The sequence below is a fragment of the Sceloporus undulatus genome, chromosome 6 (genome assembly GCF_019175285.1).
Source record: "Sceloporus undulatus isolate JIND9_A2432 ecotype Alabama chromosome 6, SceUnd_v1.1, whole genome shotgun sequence".
Lineage (NCBI taxonomy): Eukaryota > Metazoa > Chordata > Lepidosauria > Squamata > Phrynosomatidae > Sceloporus > Sceloporus undulatus.
In genome coordinates, this window is record NC_056527.1 from 118,950,290 (window position 1) to 118,967,890 (window position 17,601).

General features: G+C 49.3%; 1 protein-coding gene and 1 long non-coding RNA gene across 2 annotated transcripts in view; both read right to left on the reverse strand.

Annotated features, from left to right (window-relative positions):
* Positions 1-3,521: 3,521 nt before the first annotated feature.
* On the reverse strand, positions 3,522-4,500 carry LOC121934977. Its single transcript, XR_006104712.1, has 2 exons — positions 4,428-4,500; positions 3,522-4,036 (listed from the first exon to the last, which is right to left on the reverse strand). It is a non-coding gene; the product is annotated as an uncharacterized LOC121934977 (long non-coding RNA).
* Positions 4,501-6,916: 2,416 nt separating this feature from the next.
* The window catches only part of LOC121934974 (polyamine-transporting ATPase 13A3-like), a 38,552-nt gene continuing 27,867 nt past the window's right edge, over positions 6,917-17,601 (reverse strand). Inside the window, 6 exon segments of the mRNA XM_042475948.1 lie at positions 6,917-7,515; positions 9,168-9,257; positions 9,421-9,501; positions 11,063-11,151; positions 14,250-14,485; positions 15,182-15,353. Coding sequence (XP_042331882.1) covers positions 7,351-7,515; positions 9,168-9,257; positions 9,421-9,501; positions 11,063-11,151; positions 14,250-14,485; positions 15,182-15,353 — 833 coding nt within the window. The 3' untranslated portion in view covers positions 6,917-7,350.

A 17,601-nucleotide genomic window follows, 5' to 3' on the forward strand; every position in this document is an offset into this window, starting at 1 on the left:
GCAGAGTTCAAAACACAAATGTTCCAGGGAAAACGGAGGGGAAATGGGAAGGTATGCATTTCGGCACAAGAGAAAACCATACAGCGTGGTTCACATGGCAAATACAATAAAGGATGCCCTTTGTTTCTGGGTGGCAGAAGGGCAAGAACCAGAGCAGGAAAGAGGTTTTCGTTTAGTTGCCTTGCTTTGTTGAATCCTGAAAAACAACGGTGGTAAACCTGTGCCCTTGGTTTTCAAAAGCGGCAGGAAAGTCTTGTGGAAGAGCCCTGTGAACCGGTCCTGGTTTGAAGGCAGATGGTTTGAAGGCAGATGGCATTGCCCCATTGCTGAAGCTGGGACCAGAGCCCTGAAGAGTTCCTCTTTTGCACTAATGCCAAATGGCCATGCTAGCTCCTGTGAGTTGTAGTCCATATAATCCCAAAAGATCAACCCTCTTCCAAGGCCTGGGGCCTGGTTTCATGCTGTCACAGACCAGAAAGCCAAAGGTCCATAGAGATCTTGCCGGTTCCTCATGCCAGAAAGGGACTGGGGTTCAGGGGAAGGGAAAGCCGAACCAGAGGTCCACGTCTTCTTAAGTGTGGATGGTCACTTGGCATTTCTCAAAGTAAAACTTGCCGGTTCCTGCCTAAAAGGAATAAAGTTCACATTCAAATGAGTCACAGCGGTCCTCAAACTGTGGGTCCCGCCCTCCTCCTCCTCCCAACCAATCAGGGAGGCCGCCGGCGGGAAGGAGGGGCGGGGCTTCCGGCCGCAAAGGGGTCGCGGCATTAGGAATCATCATCATCATCATCATCATCATCATCATCATCATTTGTTTATAGACCGCCTCTCCCCGAAGGATCGAGGCGGTAGCAATCATAAACATAGTAACATAACCCCAATTAAAAAACACGATCAGATGATTAAAGCTAGTCTAAAGTTAACCGATTATGGGGAGGAAGGGGGCTCCTGGCCACTGTGTCCCTTATGGCCACCCTGGGCCCACCTCACCTCCAGACGCCTTGGTCCTTCCTCCTCCTTGTCCTCCATCTTCCTGCCGCCGCCGCCACCGCGTTGTCTCCTTTGCGCAGCTCCTTTCTCCGGAACAGAGCCCTTTCCTGGCCATGGCATTTTCGGAGGGACTCTCCTATACAAAGAAGGGTCTACCAAGGTTGGGAAGGATACATTGGCCTCCATTTCTTGGCGGAAGACGCACTGGATTGTCGGATTGCCTATCGGTGGGAGCAACGACGCGGCGCTGGGGCTGTCCATTTTGGCTCCCAACGGTCAAACGCCGGCCGGTTCTAGAACTTAGAAGGCAGGAGAACGTTCCGGAATGTTCCTGGCAAACCAGGGCATCTGGAGATCTTGTATTGCGCATGTTGTATGGTGGACCCTTGTTATCCACTGGGGTTTGGTTCCGAGTTCCCCATCCGTGGATAACAAAATCCCTGGATGCTCAAGTCCCATTAAATATAATGACATGGCAAAATGGTGTCCCTTATAAAATGTGGAAAATCAAGGTTTGACATCTGAAATGTCTACTTTTTTTGAACAAACTGTGGATGCTTGAATCCGTGTATAAAAAGGGCCGACCGTATTGCGATCATAATCTCCCTGCGGTGCTGCTTTTGTAATATCTTGTAACGGACATTGTGCCACAGACAAATAAACTGGACGATATTGGTGATAGTATTACTATTACCATCATCATTCTCTTTACTATTCAGTGGGAAGAACTGGGTGAGAAATAATCATTATATTATGATGATGATGATGATGATGATTAACCTATATCCTGCCCATTTGTAGTTTTGTTTGCTATTTAGCCTTCTCTGCCAGGGAGCTTTGGTGCCACAACAAACTACAGATCCCAGGAGTCCACAGAACGGAGCCATGGCAGTTAAAGCGGCGTCAAACTGCGTCAGTTCTGCAGTGTGGGCCATAGACTCCGCATTAAGTTATAAATACTCTAATAAAGAAAATAACACCCGGGGAAAACTGTAGGGTGAAAAGCCACAGATGGAGAAGCCAGTCAGGTTGAGGCAGAAGATGGCGCTTGGGAAATGCCCAGAAAGAAACAAGCGTTAAGAGAAACTGTGGAGAGGAAGGGTCTGAGGGTACTTTGCAAAACCCAAATGACGCTAGGAATGCAAAAGGATCTTGAGGAGGACCTTTGAGATGAACTCCCTTTGCCCATTGAGCCAGCCTAACCGGGCGACGGATCTCCTTTTAGACCAGTAGCCCCCAAACTGTGCCCTTGAAGGCATTTTGGACCTCAGCTCCCAGAAGCCTCAGTTGCGTTGGCCAATAGCCTGGGATCCTGGGAGCTGAAGTCCAAAAGCCCTCAAAGGGCACAGTTTGGGGACCACTGTTTTAGACCTTGTTGGGTCGCTCACCCAGTAACCAGTTAATGTGCCTAGCTTTTGCCAACTGCCTCTTGAGTGGCAAGCCAACCCTTCCCTTTGGCCACCGCAAATCGGGAAATGAAGGCGTCTTCTTTCCATCTATGCTGCTGACCCACCATTTGGCAATTGAGTCAGGGGTCTCCCTTGTCCAGGTGGACTGTGGCCTGGAGCCAGGGCTCCTTTTCCTCTCCTATGGATGGACACAGAGGCCGGACTGTGGCTTGCTCAGGCCAACGCAGAGGCAGCCGTCCTCCAGTCTTGCGCCGATTCAAGGAAGACTAAGATCTGGGACTCTTGGAGGAAGGAAAGTCTCCAGATCATGAACTCAAGGCTTAAAATACAAGCCTCCATGTTGCCTGACATCCTTTACCTTCACTTCCAAATGGTCTGCCAAGCCCAACTGACCAACTCCCCTCTGTGCTGCTCCGATGTTATGAAGAGGGCTGAGCAAAGGGCCTCTGGAGCTGAATGTCGGAGTCCAGTGCTCAAAGCATTACAGCACATTGCTTCTCTCTTTCTCTCTCTAGCTCCCAGAATTGTCCAGACAGAATGACCGCTGGAATTGTTACGTCCGAAACAAATAAGTTTTCTGAGCTTTGGGTTCCGATGAGGAAGAGGAGGAGGGACGGTCTGAGGGCTGTCTATCTCACAGAATCAGAGTTGGAAGAGACCCCAAGAAGGGCCATCTAATCCAGCCCCCTTCTGCCATGCAGGAACTCTCAGTCAAAACAACCCAATTGAAAGATGGCCACCCAGCCTCTGTTTAAAGACCTCCACCAAAATCTCCATTGAGGGAGTGTGTTCCACTGTCAGGAGGTTCCTCCTAATGTTTAAGTTGAATCTCTTTTCCTGGAGCTTCCATCCATTGCTTCATTGTGTCCTAGTTTCTGGAGCAGCAGAAAACAAGCTTGCTCCCTCCTCAATATGGCATCCCTTCTTCAAGTATTTAAACAGGGCTCTCTTTTATCACCCCTTAACCTTCTCTTCTCCAGGCTGAACATCCCCAGCTCCCTGAGTCTTTCCTCATAGGGATTCATAGTTTGCAGACCCTTCACCATTTCCGTCGCCTCTCTCTCTCTCACACACAAACAACTCTCCTGGCAGCAGCTTTTCCTTATGAACTCAGATTGTGGCAAAGGTTTCAATGAGGTCGACATTTTTTATTTTTACTCAGCGGCGGCAGTGTAAAAGGATTGGCGACAATGAAGTGCAACAGGTTGACGGGGGCAGTTGCCACCCTGCGAATGGCCCCCCCCCCCCGCGCTGCAAAGTGTTTGCAGATTCAGGGAAATCTCCCCTCTTGCTTGTTTCAAGACACTGTTTTGAGTTCCATGGAAAAAGGTCCCTCCAGCAGAAGAAAGCCAAGAGGGCTTGGGCTCCCTCTCTCTTTCTCAGTTTCTTCCCTGCAAAAGAAAGTGTCCCGGCTGAAGAGAGACAGAGGGAGGAATCGGGAGGCTCTCAGAGGGAGGGAGCGATCCGGATGCGGGAAGAGGAAGGAAGACTGTCATGGCTCCGAAAGGTGGCCGGCTGGGAGGTCCGGAGCATCAGCCCACGATTCCCTGAGGCTCGGCGGAGGTCAGAACGGCCAGAGATGATCCCGACGTCCGTTTAGCCCCCGAGGCGGATGCTCTGGATCATCTGGAAGATGGCTGGGAAAGAAGAGGACAATATGATGAGACATCAAGATAGAAAGGAAGGAAGGAAAGAAGGAACGAAGGGAGGGAGGGAGGGAGAAGAGACCCTGAAAAAATAAATCCACATTTTCATTTAAAGATGTTTTTATTCAGACAGGTTTTAAAGCAGAAAGCCTTCAAAGAATGGGCTGCTGCTGTCTTGTTTTATAGTGTACTGTTCTTAAGGCCCTTCCACAACGCACAAGGGCAGCACTGTCGTCCCGCTTTAACTGCCACAGCTGTGTCCTATGCAACCCTGGGATGCGCAGTTTGGCGAAGCACCAGAGCAGTGGACCCAAAACTGTGCCCTTTAAGGGATTTTGGACTTCAGCTCCCAGAATCCCAGACTATCGTGGAAGACACTCACTCACTCCTTCCTCAATGGAGACTGTGGCAGAGTCTCCCTCCTTGGAGGCTGCCTTTAAGCAGAGGCTGGATGGGAGTTCCTGCATGGCAGAACGAGGGGCTGGAGCTGCTGGATCTGGGCCCTTTGGGGGTCTCTTCTGTGGTTCTATGGCAGAGTCCAACAGTCTCTTAAAGGGCAGAGTTTGGGGACGGCTGCACTAGAGCTTTGACCCGATCCCTCTCTGCACCGGAGAAATAATCAGGTCTGAGCCTGGATTGCTGCTGCTGCTGTTGTTGTTTTAGATGCTGTTCCCGGCCTTGAGCCCTGAAGAGAGGCAGGGAAGGGATCAAACAGGATTAGAAGAGGATGAGGAGTCGTCCTCCCTTCCCAGCCTGCCTTGGAGGGCTGTTGTAAGGAGCGTCGCGGCGGCAAAGAGAGGCAGAGACGAGAGTGGGGCCCACAAGCCTCCTCACAAGCTTCCTCTGCCAGGTTTTGGCTGGGCCTTTTATTGCCATCCGTCGTTTGCCTGACAGTCCTTTGCTGGGTGAGGTGCCCTTTTTGCAGTGGAAGCAGCATGTGAAGACCGGCGAAGTCAGCAGGGACTTCTCTATCCGATGATGGAGAAAGCATTGCCATCTGCTGTGGCCACAAGGGAGGAGGATAGCGATCTCCCGCAAAGGCTGGATGGCGATGGCGATGATGGCGCTGTACCTGATCCGCAGACGACGAAGAGGGCCAAGAGCCAGGGTCCGACGGGGGCTTGGTCTTCCTGGGGCGCCTTTGCCAAGGGAGAGGCTTCCATCAGCCAGAGACTGGGACCCCCAAAGGCTCCCCTCCCCTCCTCCAAGGGACCCCACAACCCCCTCCGACTCCCCGGGAGAAGAGGCGGGGCGGGGGGCCCTTCCCTCTTTTCGGGGCCAAAGGCCTCACCGGGGCCCGATGGAGGCCCCCCCTCTGGATGATGCTCTTGCTGTGCCTCTCGTTAACCACCTTCATGCGCTGCACGCCGGACTGGCTGCTGTTGTCGTGGCGCCTGGAGAAGCCAGGGCGCAGGCGCAGTGGGGCGCTGCCAGCGCGACTGAGGCCGAGGCGGGCGGCGCCATCTTGCCCGCTCTGCCCTGCCTCCCGCCCAGCTTCCGGACTTCAACTCCCAGAAGCCTCAGCCGTGCCGGCAAATAGCCTGGGACTCTGGGAAATGAAGTCCAAAAGCCCTTAAAGGGCAGTTTGGTGACCAGTTAAATATCTAGACAGAATGATTATATACATATATATATGAGGAAATACTCTATCTGAGAATAAAATTACTTATGCGAATTCTACACAAGAGGACATTCTTTATGAAAGCATGAGAGAATCTGTGAGGAAATATTCTATACGTGAATTAAATCCTGTCTGAGACTATTCTACATGAAAATAGGAGAGAATACATGAAGAACACTTTATGCAAAAATAAAATCATGCCAGAATTCTATCAGAGAATATTCTCTGAGGAGAATCAAACTGTAAAACGGCAAGACTTGGCTTCCAGAACTTGGTCCAAAAACCTCCCAAAGGCGATGTGTTCTTTTAGCGCATATCGTTTCTAAGTGCGTTTCTCTTTTTTACTGTACTCTGAACAATTGGCCTGTTTTAACCCTGCGACAGTTTCATTCCATTTTAACAATGTTTTTAATGGTGTAACTTTTCAGACGGAAAGTGGCTTTGGGTCCCAGTTTTGGCAAAGAAGTGGGATACGAACGAATAGCCAATAAACAGACAGGGCCATCTTGGTTGCCCTTCTCTGGACCTGTCCCAGATCGCCAATATTATCATCCTCCTTGAACGGCGTCAATGACGCAGGATCCCGGATATTTCCGCAACGTTCACGCTGACGGCGTTGAACAAATTGCCAACTTCGCCCCACAAAAATCCACACTGACATTTGGGCTGAGCCTTCAGGGTTTTTTAATGGGCAAGGCTACAGAAGATCAAGCGTCTTCACCATCGAAATGATGAGACCAGGAGGGCCCCAGGCGGTTCTTCGCATGCGTTGGGGCAGTTTCCTACCCAGCAAGGGTCCAAGAAACTAAACCCAAATTCTGTTTCTCAAGGGGGGAAACAGGAAGAAAATTGGAACTGGGGCAAAAACATAACCAGGGTTGCATCCACACTGGAGAAATAACCCAGTTTGGCATTGCTTTTCAGCATCCTGGCTCAAGGCTATGGAATTCTGGGAGTTGGAGTTTGTTGTGGGCACAGAGCAGAGCTTAAGGAAGGCAGGCCCCACAACATACTCCAACTCCCAGAATTCCATAGCCTTGAGCCACAAAGAGTTAAAGCGGTGCCAAACTGGGTTATTTCCTCAGTGTGGATGTAGCCCTAGATGGGGGAACCCACCAGCTTTGGACAATTCCCAGAACGCTGGCAGAAGGGATGCTTGGAGCCGGAGTCTAAAAAAGCTCTGGATGAACAAAAATACATCTTTTCGTTGTTGTTGTTGCTTCCATAGTTAACAATAATTTAAAACTTCATACATAAAATTATCTTTTATTTCTTTCCTTATTTAAAAAAAAGGGGTAAAAGGGCCCCCCCTTGGGAGGCTGCTCCGCTAAAACCTCTCTCCGTCCATTGAATGGACATGGATCCTCCTGACCTAAACTGGTACCCTAAGAAGGTAACGGATGGAATGGAGGCTGGATACTGGTATCTGTGGTTTGGAGGTTCGCGATCTCACCAGAGCTTGGAAACGTCCCTCCCTTTTCAGACTACAACTCCCAGAATCCCCCACTGGCCAGCCACTGTGGGGGAATTTTCCAACCTCTGGTGATTTATGGAAATATTAGTAGCTTCTCTTTCCTGCAGGTACCGTAATTTCTGGAATATTCTGATAGATATTTTCTGCACCCAGAAGCAGAACCAGAAGACCGGGAGGCAGATGAGGGCCGCCTCTCCATCGACCTGACTGTCATGCGCTGCTCTCAGCCGGCGGCCCTCGGCCTTTGGTGCTGGTCTTCGGCTGTGGGGGCCAGTCGGGGTCGAAGAGGAGCTCCTGCGCCAGGCGCTTGTATTTGGCCCGGGGAGGGGCCTGACGGCGGCAGGAGTAGCCAGGGGCCATTTCGTCCAGCTCCAGCTGCAAGGGAGGGAAAAAGAAGAGGTGAGCAGGCTGCGTGGCAACCAAAGAAAGAAGCACCAAGAATGGAGAGGGGATCATAGAGTTGGAAGAGACCTCCAGGAACCATCCAGTCCAACCCCATTCTGCCATGCAGGAACTCTCAATCAATCAAGCATCCCTGACAGATGGTCATCCAGGGAAGGAGCTACAGTGGTACCCCGGGTTACGAAATTAATTCGTTCCGCGGTTAATTTCGTAACCCGAAATACCTTCGTAAGCCGAATTCCCATAGGCGCTAATGGAAAAAAATAGCTCTCTGCTGCCCTCCGGTGGCGAAATAGCGCCGCGGTTTTTTCGTAACCCGAAAAAACCTTCGTAACCCGAAACAATAAATCCCTATGGGATTTATTCGTATCCCGAAAAATTCGTAACCTGGGTAATTCGTATCCCGGGGTACCACTGTACTCACTTTGCCTCAAGTAGTGCCTCTTTTAAGAGAGACAGCGCATGGACTAGTGCTTATGTGTGAGTCGTTGGATACCACTCTGTGCCTTCAAGTCGACCCCAACTAATGGTGACCCTATACTGGGTTTTCTTGGCATGATTTCTTCAGATCAGCTTTGCCACCATGGCCTTCCATGAGGCTAAGAGAGAGTGCCTACCCCACAGTTACCCAGGGGTTTCCATGGCCGAGCAGGGATTTGAACCCTGGTCCCCCAGAGTCTTGGTCCAATACTCAAACTGCTACACTACAATGGCATGAAAAATAGGCCTTTCTGGACAAGATGTGCTCAGAGATTTTGCAGTTGCCTTCCCAAGACAGCATGATTTGGGTTTCCACAGCAGAGTGGGGTTTGATCTCTGGTCTCTCAGAATCCTAGCCCAAACTTCCAACTATTACACCACGCTGGCTCACACTTCTGGCAATTGTGTCCCGGGGTTTTCTGGTCCAGATTTCTCCAGAGGAGGTTTGCCTTTACTTCCTCTGAAACTGAGAGAAGGTGGCTTGCAAAAAGCCACCCAGTGGGTTTCCATAGAGGTGCAGGGATTCAAATCCTAGTTTCCCAATGGCCTGGCTCAATACCCAAAACGCTACCCCTTGCTGGCTCTCATCAATACACACGGTGATATGCCTTGAAATATGCCTCTAACAGGGTTTTCTTGGGGATATTTATTATTCAGAGGAAGTTCACCACCATTCCCTTCCTTTGGGGATGAGAGAGTATGACTTCTCTAAGATCAGCCAGTGGGTTTACACGGCAGAACAAGGATTGGAGCCCTGGTTTTCCTGATTCCTAGGTCAGCTCTTAAATCACTCTCTTGTAAAGAGTTACTAGGAAAAGGAAAAGAAAATCATAGCCAGTGGCCATAACCATAGCGTCCCATCGCCAGCACATACCCTTCCTGAACTGTGGTGCCCAGAATGGGAGACAAGATTCCTCCAGGTAAGGCCTGACCAAAGCAGAACAGAATGGCACTACAACTTCCTTACATCTGAACAATATACTCTTGTTGTGCAGCCTGGAATTGCATTGGCTTTTTTGGCTGCTGCATCATGCTGCTGACCCATGTTTAGCTTGTGGCCTACTGTGACCCCTTGATCCTTTTCACATGTACGGCTTTCAAGCCAGGGGTCCCCCATCCCACACTTGCACACTTCATTTTTGTACCTGAGGGTAGGTGGCCTGGTTTGGATATTCATACTTCCTCCTGGTGTAGCAAACCCGCTGCCAAAGGACATCACAATCGCAAACAAAGTTCTGGAGGAGGACAGCAACAAACACAATTGGCAGAGGAAGACAAATGTGGGGACGATTTGCACATGCATGCAACATAGTGCCCTGGGTGCAGAGCAGAGGGCTTCCCTTCCTTCCAACATCACCCATCTTCCCTGCCATGAGGAATTCGGGGGCCCAGCCTTACCTCCAGAGAGACCGACAGCACCAGGTTGCTCAGCGCCAGCACCAGAAGGATCAGCCTCCATTCGTAAGGAATACAAGCCAGCTGAGGGGGGAAAGGAAGGGCCTTGAGTCTATGGGGTGCTTCTTTGCCTGGTCCTCTCTGGAGGAGAAGGGCAAGGGAACACTCCCTGGCACAGGACAGAAACCGGAAAAGGGTCCAGGAGGGGCATCCCATTCCTGTCCCCTTCAACCCCACTTCATGCTCTGCTGCTGTTTGTCAGCCCTGTGATCTCTCCAAAGCAGAGAGCCAGTATTGAATTAATGATTTATTTTATTAAATGTTTCTCTCCTGTTAACTGAATTTAAAGCCACAACCCATGTGCAGGTTTGGATGAAATCAATGAGGCCCTCAAGGCTTTGGTAAAGAGCCTTGTTTCCACCAGGTGCGCCAGAGCCAGCTGGTCCTGCAAGGCAAAGGCCCTGCTCCCATGTCCTACTAAGTAGGAGGCTTTACCCCTGAGACCCCACTAAAGCTAGATTGAACCTAGGCCATCCAAGGGGGCAGGTGGGCAAGAATGATGGGACACTAGATAGAAGGTGTGGAAGTCAGAGGGAGCAGGACTGGAGCCTAGTTTTCTCTTCCATCGGAAACTGACCAGTGATGCACTCCCCATCTCCCCTCTCTCTCATTCTCACTGACACAGTCCCTACAAGGGCAGCTCTCCCCAGCTCTAAGCTTGAAAAGAAAACACAACAGTGTCTCCTTCACACTACCCAGTTACAGCACTTTGGTACCATTTTAACTGCCATGGCTTTGTCCTACAGAACCCTGGGATTTGTAGTTTCATGAGGCATTCAGAATGCTCTTTTTAGCCTTCCTTTTAAGAAGGATATAGACAAGTTGGAGAAAGTTCTGAGAAGGGCAACAAGGATGGCACAGAGGTATGGAGCACAAAACCTATGAGGAAAAGTTGAGGGAGCTGGGCATGTTCAGCCTGGGGAAGCGAAGACAGAAGGGTGATTTGTTGCCCTCTTTAAATACCTGAAGGGCTGCCCCAGAGAGGAGGGGAGGTCCATGTTTAAGGGTCTGAGGGTTCAGGGGGGTAGATTTCAACTGAGCAGGGGTTGGACTGTGGCATAGCACTTTGATACCACTTTATCTACCATGACTCTATCCCATGGAGCTTTGGCATTTACAGTATAGTTTTCTGAGGTGCTTGGAATTTTCTGTCAGAGAGATGTAGCGCTCCACCAAGCCACAAATTCCAGTATTGTGCAGCAGGGAGCTGTGGTGCTGTTACAAAGGGGCCCAAGTGCTGTAACTGGAGTATATGGGGAAGAGGCCCTCTTGCGTTTACATCCAGGACTGTCCCTAATGGCAGGGACTGCGGGGTGTTTCTGCCCATTTGCTAAACCCACAGATCAAGCCCCAGCAGGGATTGGCGTACGTACCTCCATCCCAAACACAGGAGGCTTTATCTCCTGCCCTGCCCTGCCCTGCCTCACAAAACGAGGCTGCCTGAGATAAGACGTCTGGACTCAGGAGTGCCCTGGGTCCCCCACCCAGCCACCCACCCAGCCGGACCACGTTGCTCACGTCCACCACAAGCTCAGAGATCCACAGCCCCAGTGGGAGGAAGGGAGGACCCACTGCCACAGCCTACCTCAAAGAACTCATCCAGGGCTGGCATCGGCCACAGCAAGAGGAGAAGCAAAAAGCCAGAGGTGGCAAGCAGGGAGGCAACAAAGAGACCTGCAAAGAGAAGGACACGCAGGATGTGAATGAGATTTGAGGTCTGGGGGCTTCCAGAACTGCTCTCTCACATGCAGACCAGGGGCCACACTTTGCCCATTCCTTGATGTAATAAGCCATAACATTTTTAAACATGGTGATCACTCAGTTTTCAAGACAAGCAGCACAAGAACACAAAACATGGCCAAATGCAGAGATAAAGAGAGGCTCCCACTGGAAAGTGTGCCCACGCTCTTGGGACCCCGAATGCCCGCTCAGGGATGGACCCCATGCCAGAGGCTGCCAGAAGACTACTCTCCTACAAACAGGAAGGGAGATATGTATGGAGATGCCTAGGTCCTGACTAATCATGGGCTTTTAAAGTGATCACTTGAGCCTGGAACTGAACTTGGAAACAAGCTGGGCTCAAGCGAGGCCATTGGCTCCCTGGAGAAGTTTCGAAGCAGGCATTAAGGCCAGACCCAGATAGAACACATGACAACAATATGCCAGGCAAGGCGAGCCATTAACCAGGACATCAGTGCGGTATTTGAATCAGTAGCTGGAAAAACCTACTGAAAGCTGACAAGGCCCACCTTGCTGCAACACAGCAAAGGCTCGATTTTGGTTGAATTCCCACCCAGGAAGGACCCAGGTCAAGCTGACAAAGTCATGACCCAAGTACTGCGTATCCCTCCCTCAGGAGTCAACAGTGTGTTACTCATCAAAGAGTACAAGGAACAAAGAGACGGAGGGCCTGAGTCATAAATCTAGCCAAAAGGAGAAAAATAGGATGTCAATAAACAGATCTATGTGCAATAAACAACTATGAAAAGGTCACAATAAATCTATCAATAACCAATGCTCCATATATAAAAATGGAGTATTATACTATTGTTGTTGTTATTGTACTTATTTGTTTCCCACCTTTTCTCTAGTTTGGAATGAGTAGGGACTTACAACAGTCCCTGTTTTGGGAAGAAAATGAGGTATAAATGAAGATACTACAACCATGAAGAAGGTCAGTATAACATACTGGTCTGAATGACAGACTAGGACTCCTTGAGTCCAGGGTTTGAATCCTGGCTCAGCCACAGAAACCCTCTGGGTGACCCTGGGCAAGTCACACTCTCTCTGCCTCATAGGAAGACCTTAGACAAGCCTTGTCTGAAGAAATCTTGGCATCAAAACCCTCGAAGTCTGCCATATTGGAGACATAGTGGTTTGAGCGTTGGACTAGGATTCTGAGAGACCAGAGTTCAAATTCTGCTCAACCCTGGAAACCCACTGGATGGTTCTGAATAAGTCACTCTCTCTCAGCCTCAGAGGAAAGCAATGGTGGGAACGACCTCTAATGAAATAAAACCAAGTAAATAATACTTGGCAATAATCTTTGAAAACTCCTAGAGAACAGGAGAAGTCCCAGCCGACTGGAGGAGGGCAAACGTTGTCCCCATCTTCAAAAAGGGGAAGAAAGAGGATCCCAACAACTATCCTCCAGTTAGTCTGAGATCAATCCCAGGAAAGATTCTGGAGCAGATCATTAAACAGAGAGTTTGTGAACATCTAGAAGGCAATGCCATCATCACAGAAAGTCAACATGGGTTTCAGAGAAAGAAGTCATGCCAGACAAACCTGATCTCCTTCTTTGATAAAATGACCACTTTGGTAGATGAAGGGAATGCTGTGGATATAGTAGATCTTGATTTCACTAAGGCCTTTGACAAAGTTCCCCATGACATTCTTGCAAAGAAGCTTGTAAAATGTGGACTAGACAAGGCAACTGTTAAGTGGATTTGTAACTGGTTGACCGGCCGAACCCAAAGGGTGCTCAACAATGGCTCCTTTTCATCCTGGAGAGAAGTGACCAGTGGGGCTCTGTCCTGGGCCCAGGGCTATTCAACATCTTTATCAATGACTTGGAGGACAGAATTGGGAGCATACTTATCAAATTTGCAGATGACACCAAATTAGGAGGAGTAGCTAATACTCCAGAGGACAGGATCAAGATTCAAAATGACCTGAATAGACTAGAAAGCTGGGCCAGAGCTAACAAAATAAGATTCAACACGGAGAAATGTAAGGCACTGCACTTAGGGAGGAAAAACGAAAAGCACAGATATAGGATTATGGGGGAGACCTGGCTGAATGAAACTACGTGTGAAAGGGATCTAAGAGTCCAAGTAAACCACAAGTTGAACATGAGTCAACAGTGTGATGTGGCAGCTAAAAAGGCCAATGCGATTTTAGGCTGCATCAATAGAAGTATAGCGTCTAGATCAAGAGAAGTAATAGTGCCACTGTATTCTGCTTTGGTCAGACCCCACCTGGAATATTGTGTCCAGTTCTGGGCCCCACAATTCAAAAAGGACATTGAGAAACTGGAGCCATGTGTCCAAAGGAGGGTGACTAAAATGGAAACCTTGCCCTATGAGGAACGACTCAGGGAGACGCTGGGGATGTTTAGCCTGGAGAAGGTTAAGAGGTGATATGATAGCCCTGTTTAAATACTTGAAAGGATGTCATATTGAGGAGGGAACAAGCTTGTTTTCTTCTGCTCCAGAGAACAGAACCTGGAGCAATGGATCCAAGCTGCAGGAAAAGAGATTCCACCTCAACATTAGGAGGAACTTCCTGACAGTAAGGGCTGTTCGACAGTGGAATGCACTCCTTCCTCGGAGGATGATAGAGTCTCCTTCCTTGGAGGTCTTTAAACAGAGGCTGGATGGCCATCTGTCAGGGATGCTTTGATTTGGATTTCCTGCATGGCAGAAGAAGGGGGTTGGACTGGATCAGGGCCCTTGCGGTCTCTTCCAACTCTACGATTCTATGATTCTATGAAATGCTAAGACAGGGTTACTGTAAGTCAGGGTCTATTTGAAGGAACAAAACAACAACAGTTGGGAGCCCACATTCCTCCAGAGACTGATGAGCCATTCATCCCATAATCCTTGCTGCCATTTACACTGGCTAGGCCTGATGGGAACTGGAGTCCACAAAGGGGTTCTTCCCCAGACCAGGGCAACAGAGAGTGGAGGTGAGGTGTGGGGGGAGACCCTGACCTGACCGCCAAAGGTCGCCTAGCATTTCAGCCATGACCGCTGGGCAGTGCCACTCACCGTTGGTCCGGGTGGGCTGGCGGAATGGGCGGCCCTTGGAAAAGGCAAGGGCCACAGCAATGTACTGGAAGCAGGAGATGTAGAAGAGGGTGGTGTTCTCAAAGCTTTGCACCGAGTCGTCTTCGCCATCCGCTTCCTCTTCTCCCGGCTGAGGCTCCTGTCTTGCTGTGGCATTCACCAGGCTGGAGACATTGGGGCTCAACAGGGTGATGTTGCAGGGATCAAGGCCGCAAGCCCTGCGGAGGGGAGGGGGGGATCCGAAAACAGCAGTTTCATATTCTGTCTAAGGCATCCCTCCCCAAAGCCAAATGTGTAAGAAGGTAACCTCCCAAAATGGAAACTGGATAGGTCCACGCAACAACAAAAACAGTTGGGTTTTTTTTTTTTTGGATGGCAGCTCCAAGAATCCCCCAGCTAGCCAGGGATTATGGAAGCTGCCATCCAAAACAGGACAGTTGGGGGTTAGGGGCTACAGAGGGCCAAAACCCTGCCACCCAATGTGATTTTTTTTCCTCCTAAGGAACACAGGGGAATCTCTCCCCTCTTTCAAGCAAGGAGTGGCCCATTTTCCCCCCAACAGGAAGGGACCTGGCAATCAACTTCTAGGTCGAAGATGCCAGCCAGAGATGCTGGCGAAATATCAGGAACTCTTCTAGAACATGGCCTCATAGCCCGAAAAACCCACAAAAACTTCTAGGTTCCTCCCTGTAGGACAAAAAGGGTTTCTCTTGGGCATAAAAAGCCTACCCCCCCCCCCCAAACTGGCAAAAATGGGCTCCCACACTTTTGACGGAGCGTTTGGAGAGATGTCAAATTAAAAGGGGCCACAAAAACAGCATGATGGCCCACAGCCTTAACTTTCTCCACCCTGATCTAGAACTAAGGTGCAGTTTCCCCCCCTGCAGGCCTGCCCTTCACCCTCGGTCTCTTACCCATTCTCCTTTGGGCAGTACCACAGCTGCCCTTGGACGAGGAGGAAAGCGCCCACCTGGAAGCCCAGTGAGAGAAGGATCTGTGTGAAGACGGAGAGCAGCAGCTGCGGGGAAACCAGGCTGGTGGGTGGGCGCTGGGGGACCAGCTCCTTCCAGGCGCTGTTCAGACTCACTGGAGGCAGGAGGAGAAGAATGCCGTGGGTCGGGGGGGAAATCAAACAGAGCCTTCCTTGTATGTCCAGCAACCCAAAGCCCCGCAGGGTGAGCTCTAGCAGCTCAGGGCCTGCCTCCCAAAGACATTTCAGTATCTGCATCCTGTCCTGGCAAGCATTCATTCTCTCACAGGGATGTCTGGCAATGAGGATGCAGAGAGTCCCAAATGCCTCTCCCTACTGTTCCAGCTAATCTCAAGCGCAAACCCAACAGACATTTCAGTTCATTATTCTCACTTTCAAGTCTACCACACGCTCCTGACTGGAACTCTGGACCATGAAAAGTTTGGATCCTATTGAAGAGGCTAGAAACCTCTCAGAGATGACTGTTGGATAATGCTGCCTGTATCCTTTTTTGGAAAATGTGTTTTTGATGATCCTACCTGGACCATTTTCATTCAGTAGCTTTTTTGTCAGTACCTTTGAAATTGTATTATTTTTCTTGTAACCAGTGTGGTGTGTATATGCCAAACATCGCCTGTCGATTTATGGAAACACCATGCATTCCATCCATCGCTATTGGTTTTATTATTACTAGCTGCATTTGTATGTTGCTCTGAAGCACTTGAGACCTTAATACTTGCAGGAGTGCTTCTCCTATGCATACCTCCCAGAGGAGCAAGGCCTCTTGGAGGGCCCTCCATTATGTCCCACTCCTGGCAGCAATGCAGCAGGGCAGCAGGGCCTTCTTTACCTTCCCCTCAGAGGCCTGACTGCCAGCAATGCTGCTTTCTTTTCAGCACCACAAAGTTTTTTTAATTAAAGTTCGTAAGCCTTAATGGCAAAGTCATATTTTCTCAGTCTCAGATGAAGGCAAGGACAAACCCCCTCCAAATAAATTCTGCCAGGAAAACCTTGCAAGGAGTTTGTCTTAGGATTGTGGTAAGTCAGAAATGGCTTGAAGGCACATGACAACAACCTGTTTTTAATTATCAGAATCACAAATTATAGAATCCTAGAGTTGGAAAAGACCTCAAGGGTCATCCAGTCCAACCCCCTTCTGCTGCTATGCAGGAATCCACACTCAAAGCATTCCCTGTGACAGATGGCCACTCTGCCTCCGCTAAAAAACAGCCTCCAAGAAGGAGGCTCCACCAGACTCCATTGCGGGAGTGTGTTCCACTGTTGAACAGCTCTTACTGTCAAGGAGTTCTTCCAGGAAAAGAGCTGGAATCTCTTTTCCTGTAGCTCATGTCTTACTCTGGAACAGGAGGAAACAAGCTTGCTCTCTCCTCAAATATTTAAACAGGGCTATCACATCACCTCTTAACCGTCTCTAAACATACCCAGCTCCCTAAGTCGCTTCTCATAGGGAATGGTTTCTAGGCCTTGTTACCTTTTAAGCTGTTTTACCTTACTGTTGTATTTACTGTATTTTAATCCTGATTGAGTTATTATAACTGTTTTAATCTGGAATTGATTATAATTGTTTATTGTTTTATCTGTACACTATGCAAAAACCACACAATAAAGGTCTGAATTCAAAGACAGTTGTGTTAGTCTGGAAAATCAGTATGCAAAGTGATATTGTTGCACCTTTTAGACAAACGGAAAGAACGAAGTTGGTAGCATGAGCTTTGCTATACTTGCGCCTATTCCTCAGGTGCAATGAAGGTTGGGCATTGTTAATATTTTTAAGAATGACAAAGACAACCACAACAACAACAGTAGCATTTACATTCCTCCTTCCCCCAAGGCATCCAAGGTGTTGGTGCACACAGCTCTCTTTCCCCTTGCCTTCTCCACCCTGCTATGAGGTTGCTCAGGCTGTGGAAGAGAGTGAGTAACCAGGGCCATCCAGTGAGGTTTCATGGCTCAGTCGGGATTGGAATCCCAACAGCCCCAGCCCACCATTCCAACCACTAGCACTGGTTCTCTACAAAGAGCCACAGGTAGCAAAAATGTGGCTGGAGGAGAGGGACCAAGATGGTCAAAGGTCCAGCAACTTCCAAGCCCTATGAAGAGCGGCTTATGGAGCTGGGTATATTTAGCCTGGACAAGAGAAGGGTGAGATGTGATATGTCACAGGCATCTTTAAATATCTGAAGGGCTGTCATCACAGGGAAATGGACCAAGTTTGCTTTCTGCTGCTCCAAAGGGTAGAACATGAACTAATGGATTCAAATTATAAGAAATGGGATGTCATTAAACTATTTGCTGCAGGTAAGAGATACTCTTACTAAAAGAGATTCCTTCAGAAGGTAGAAG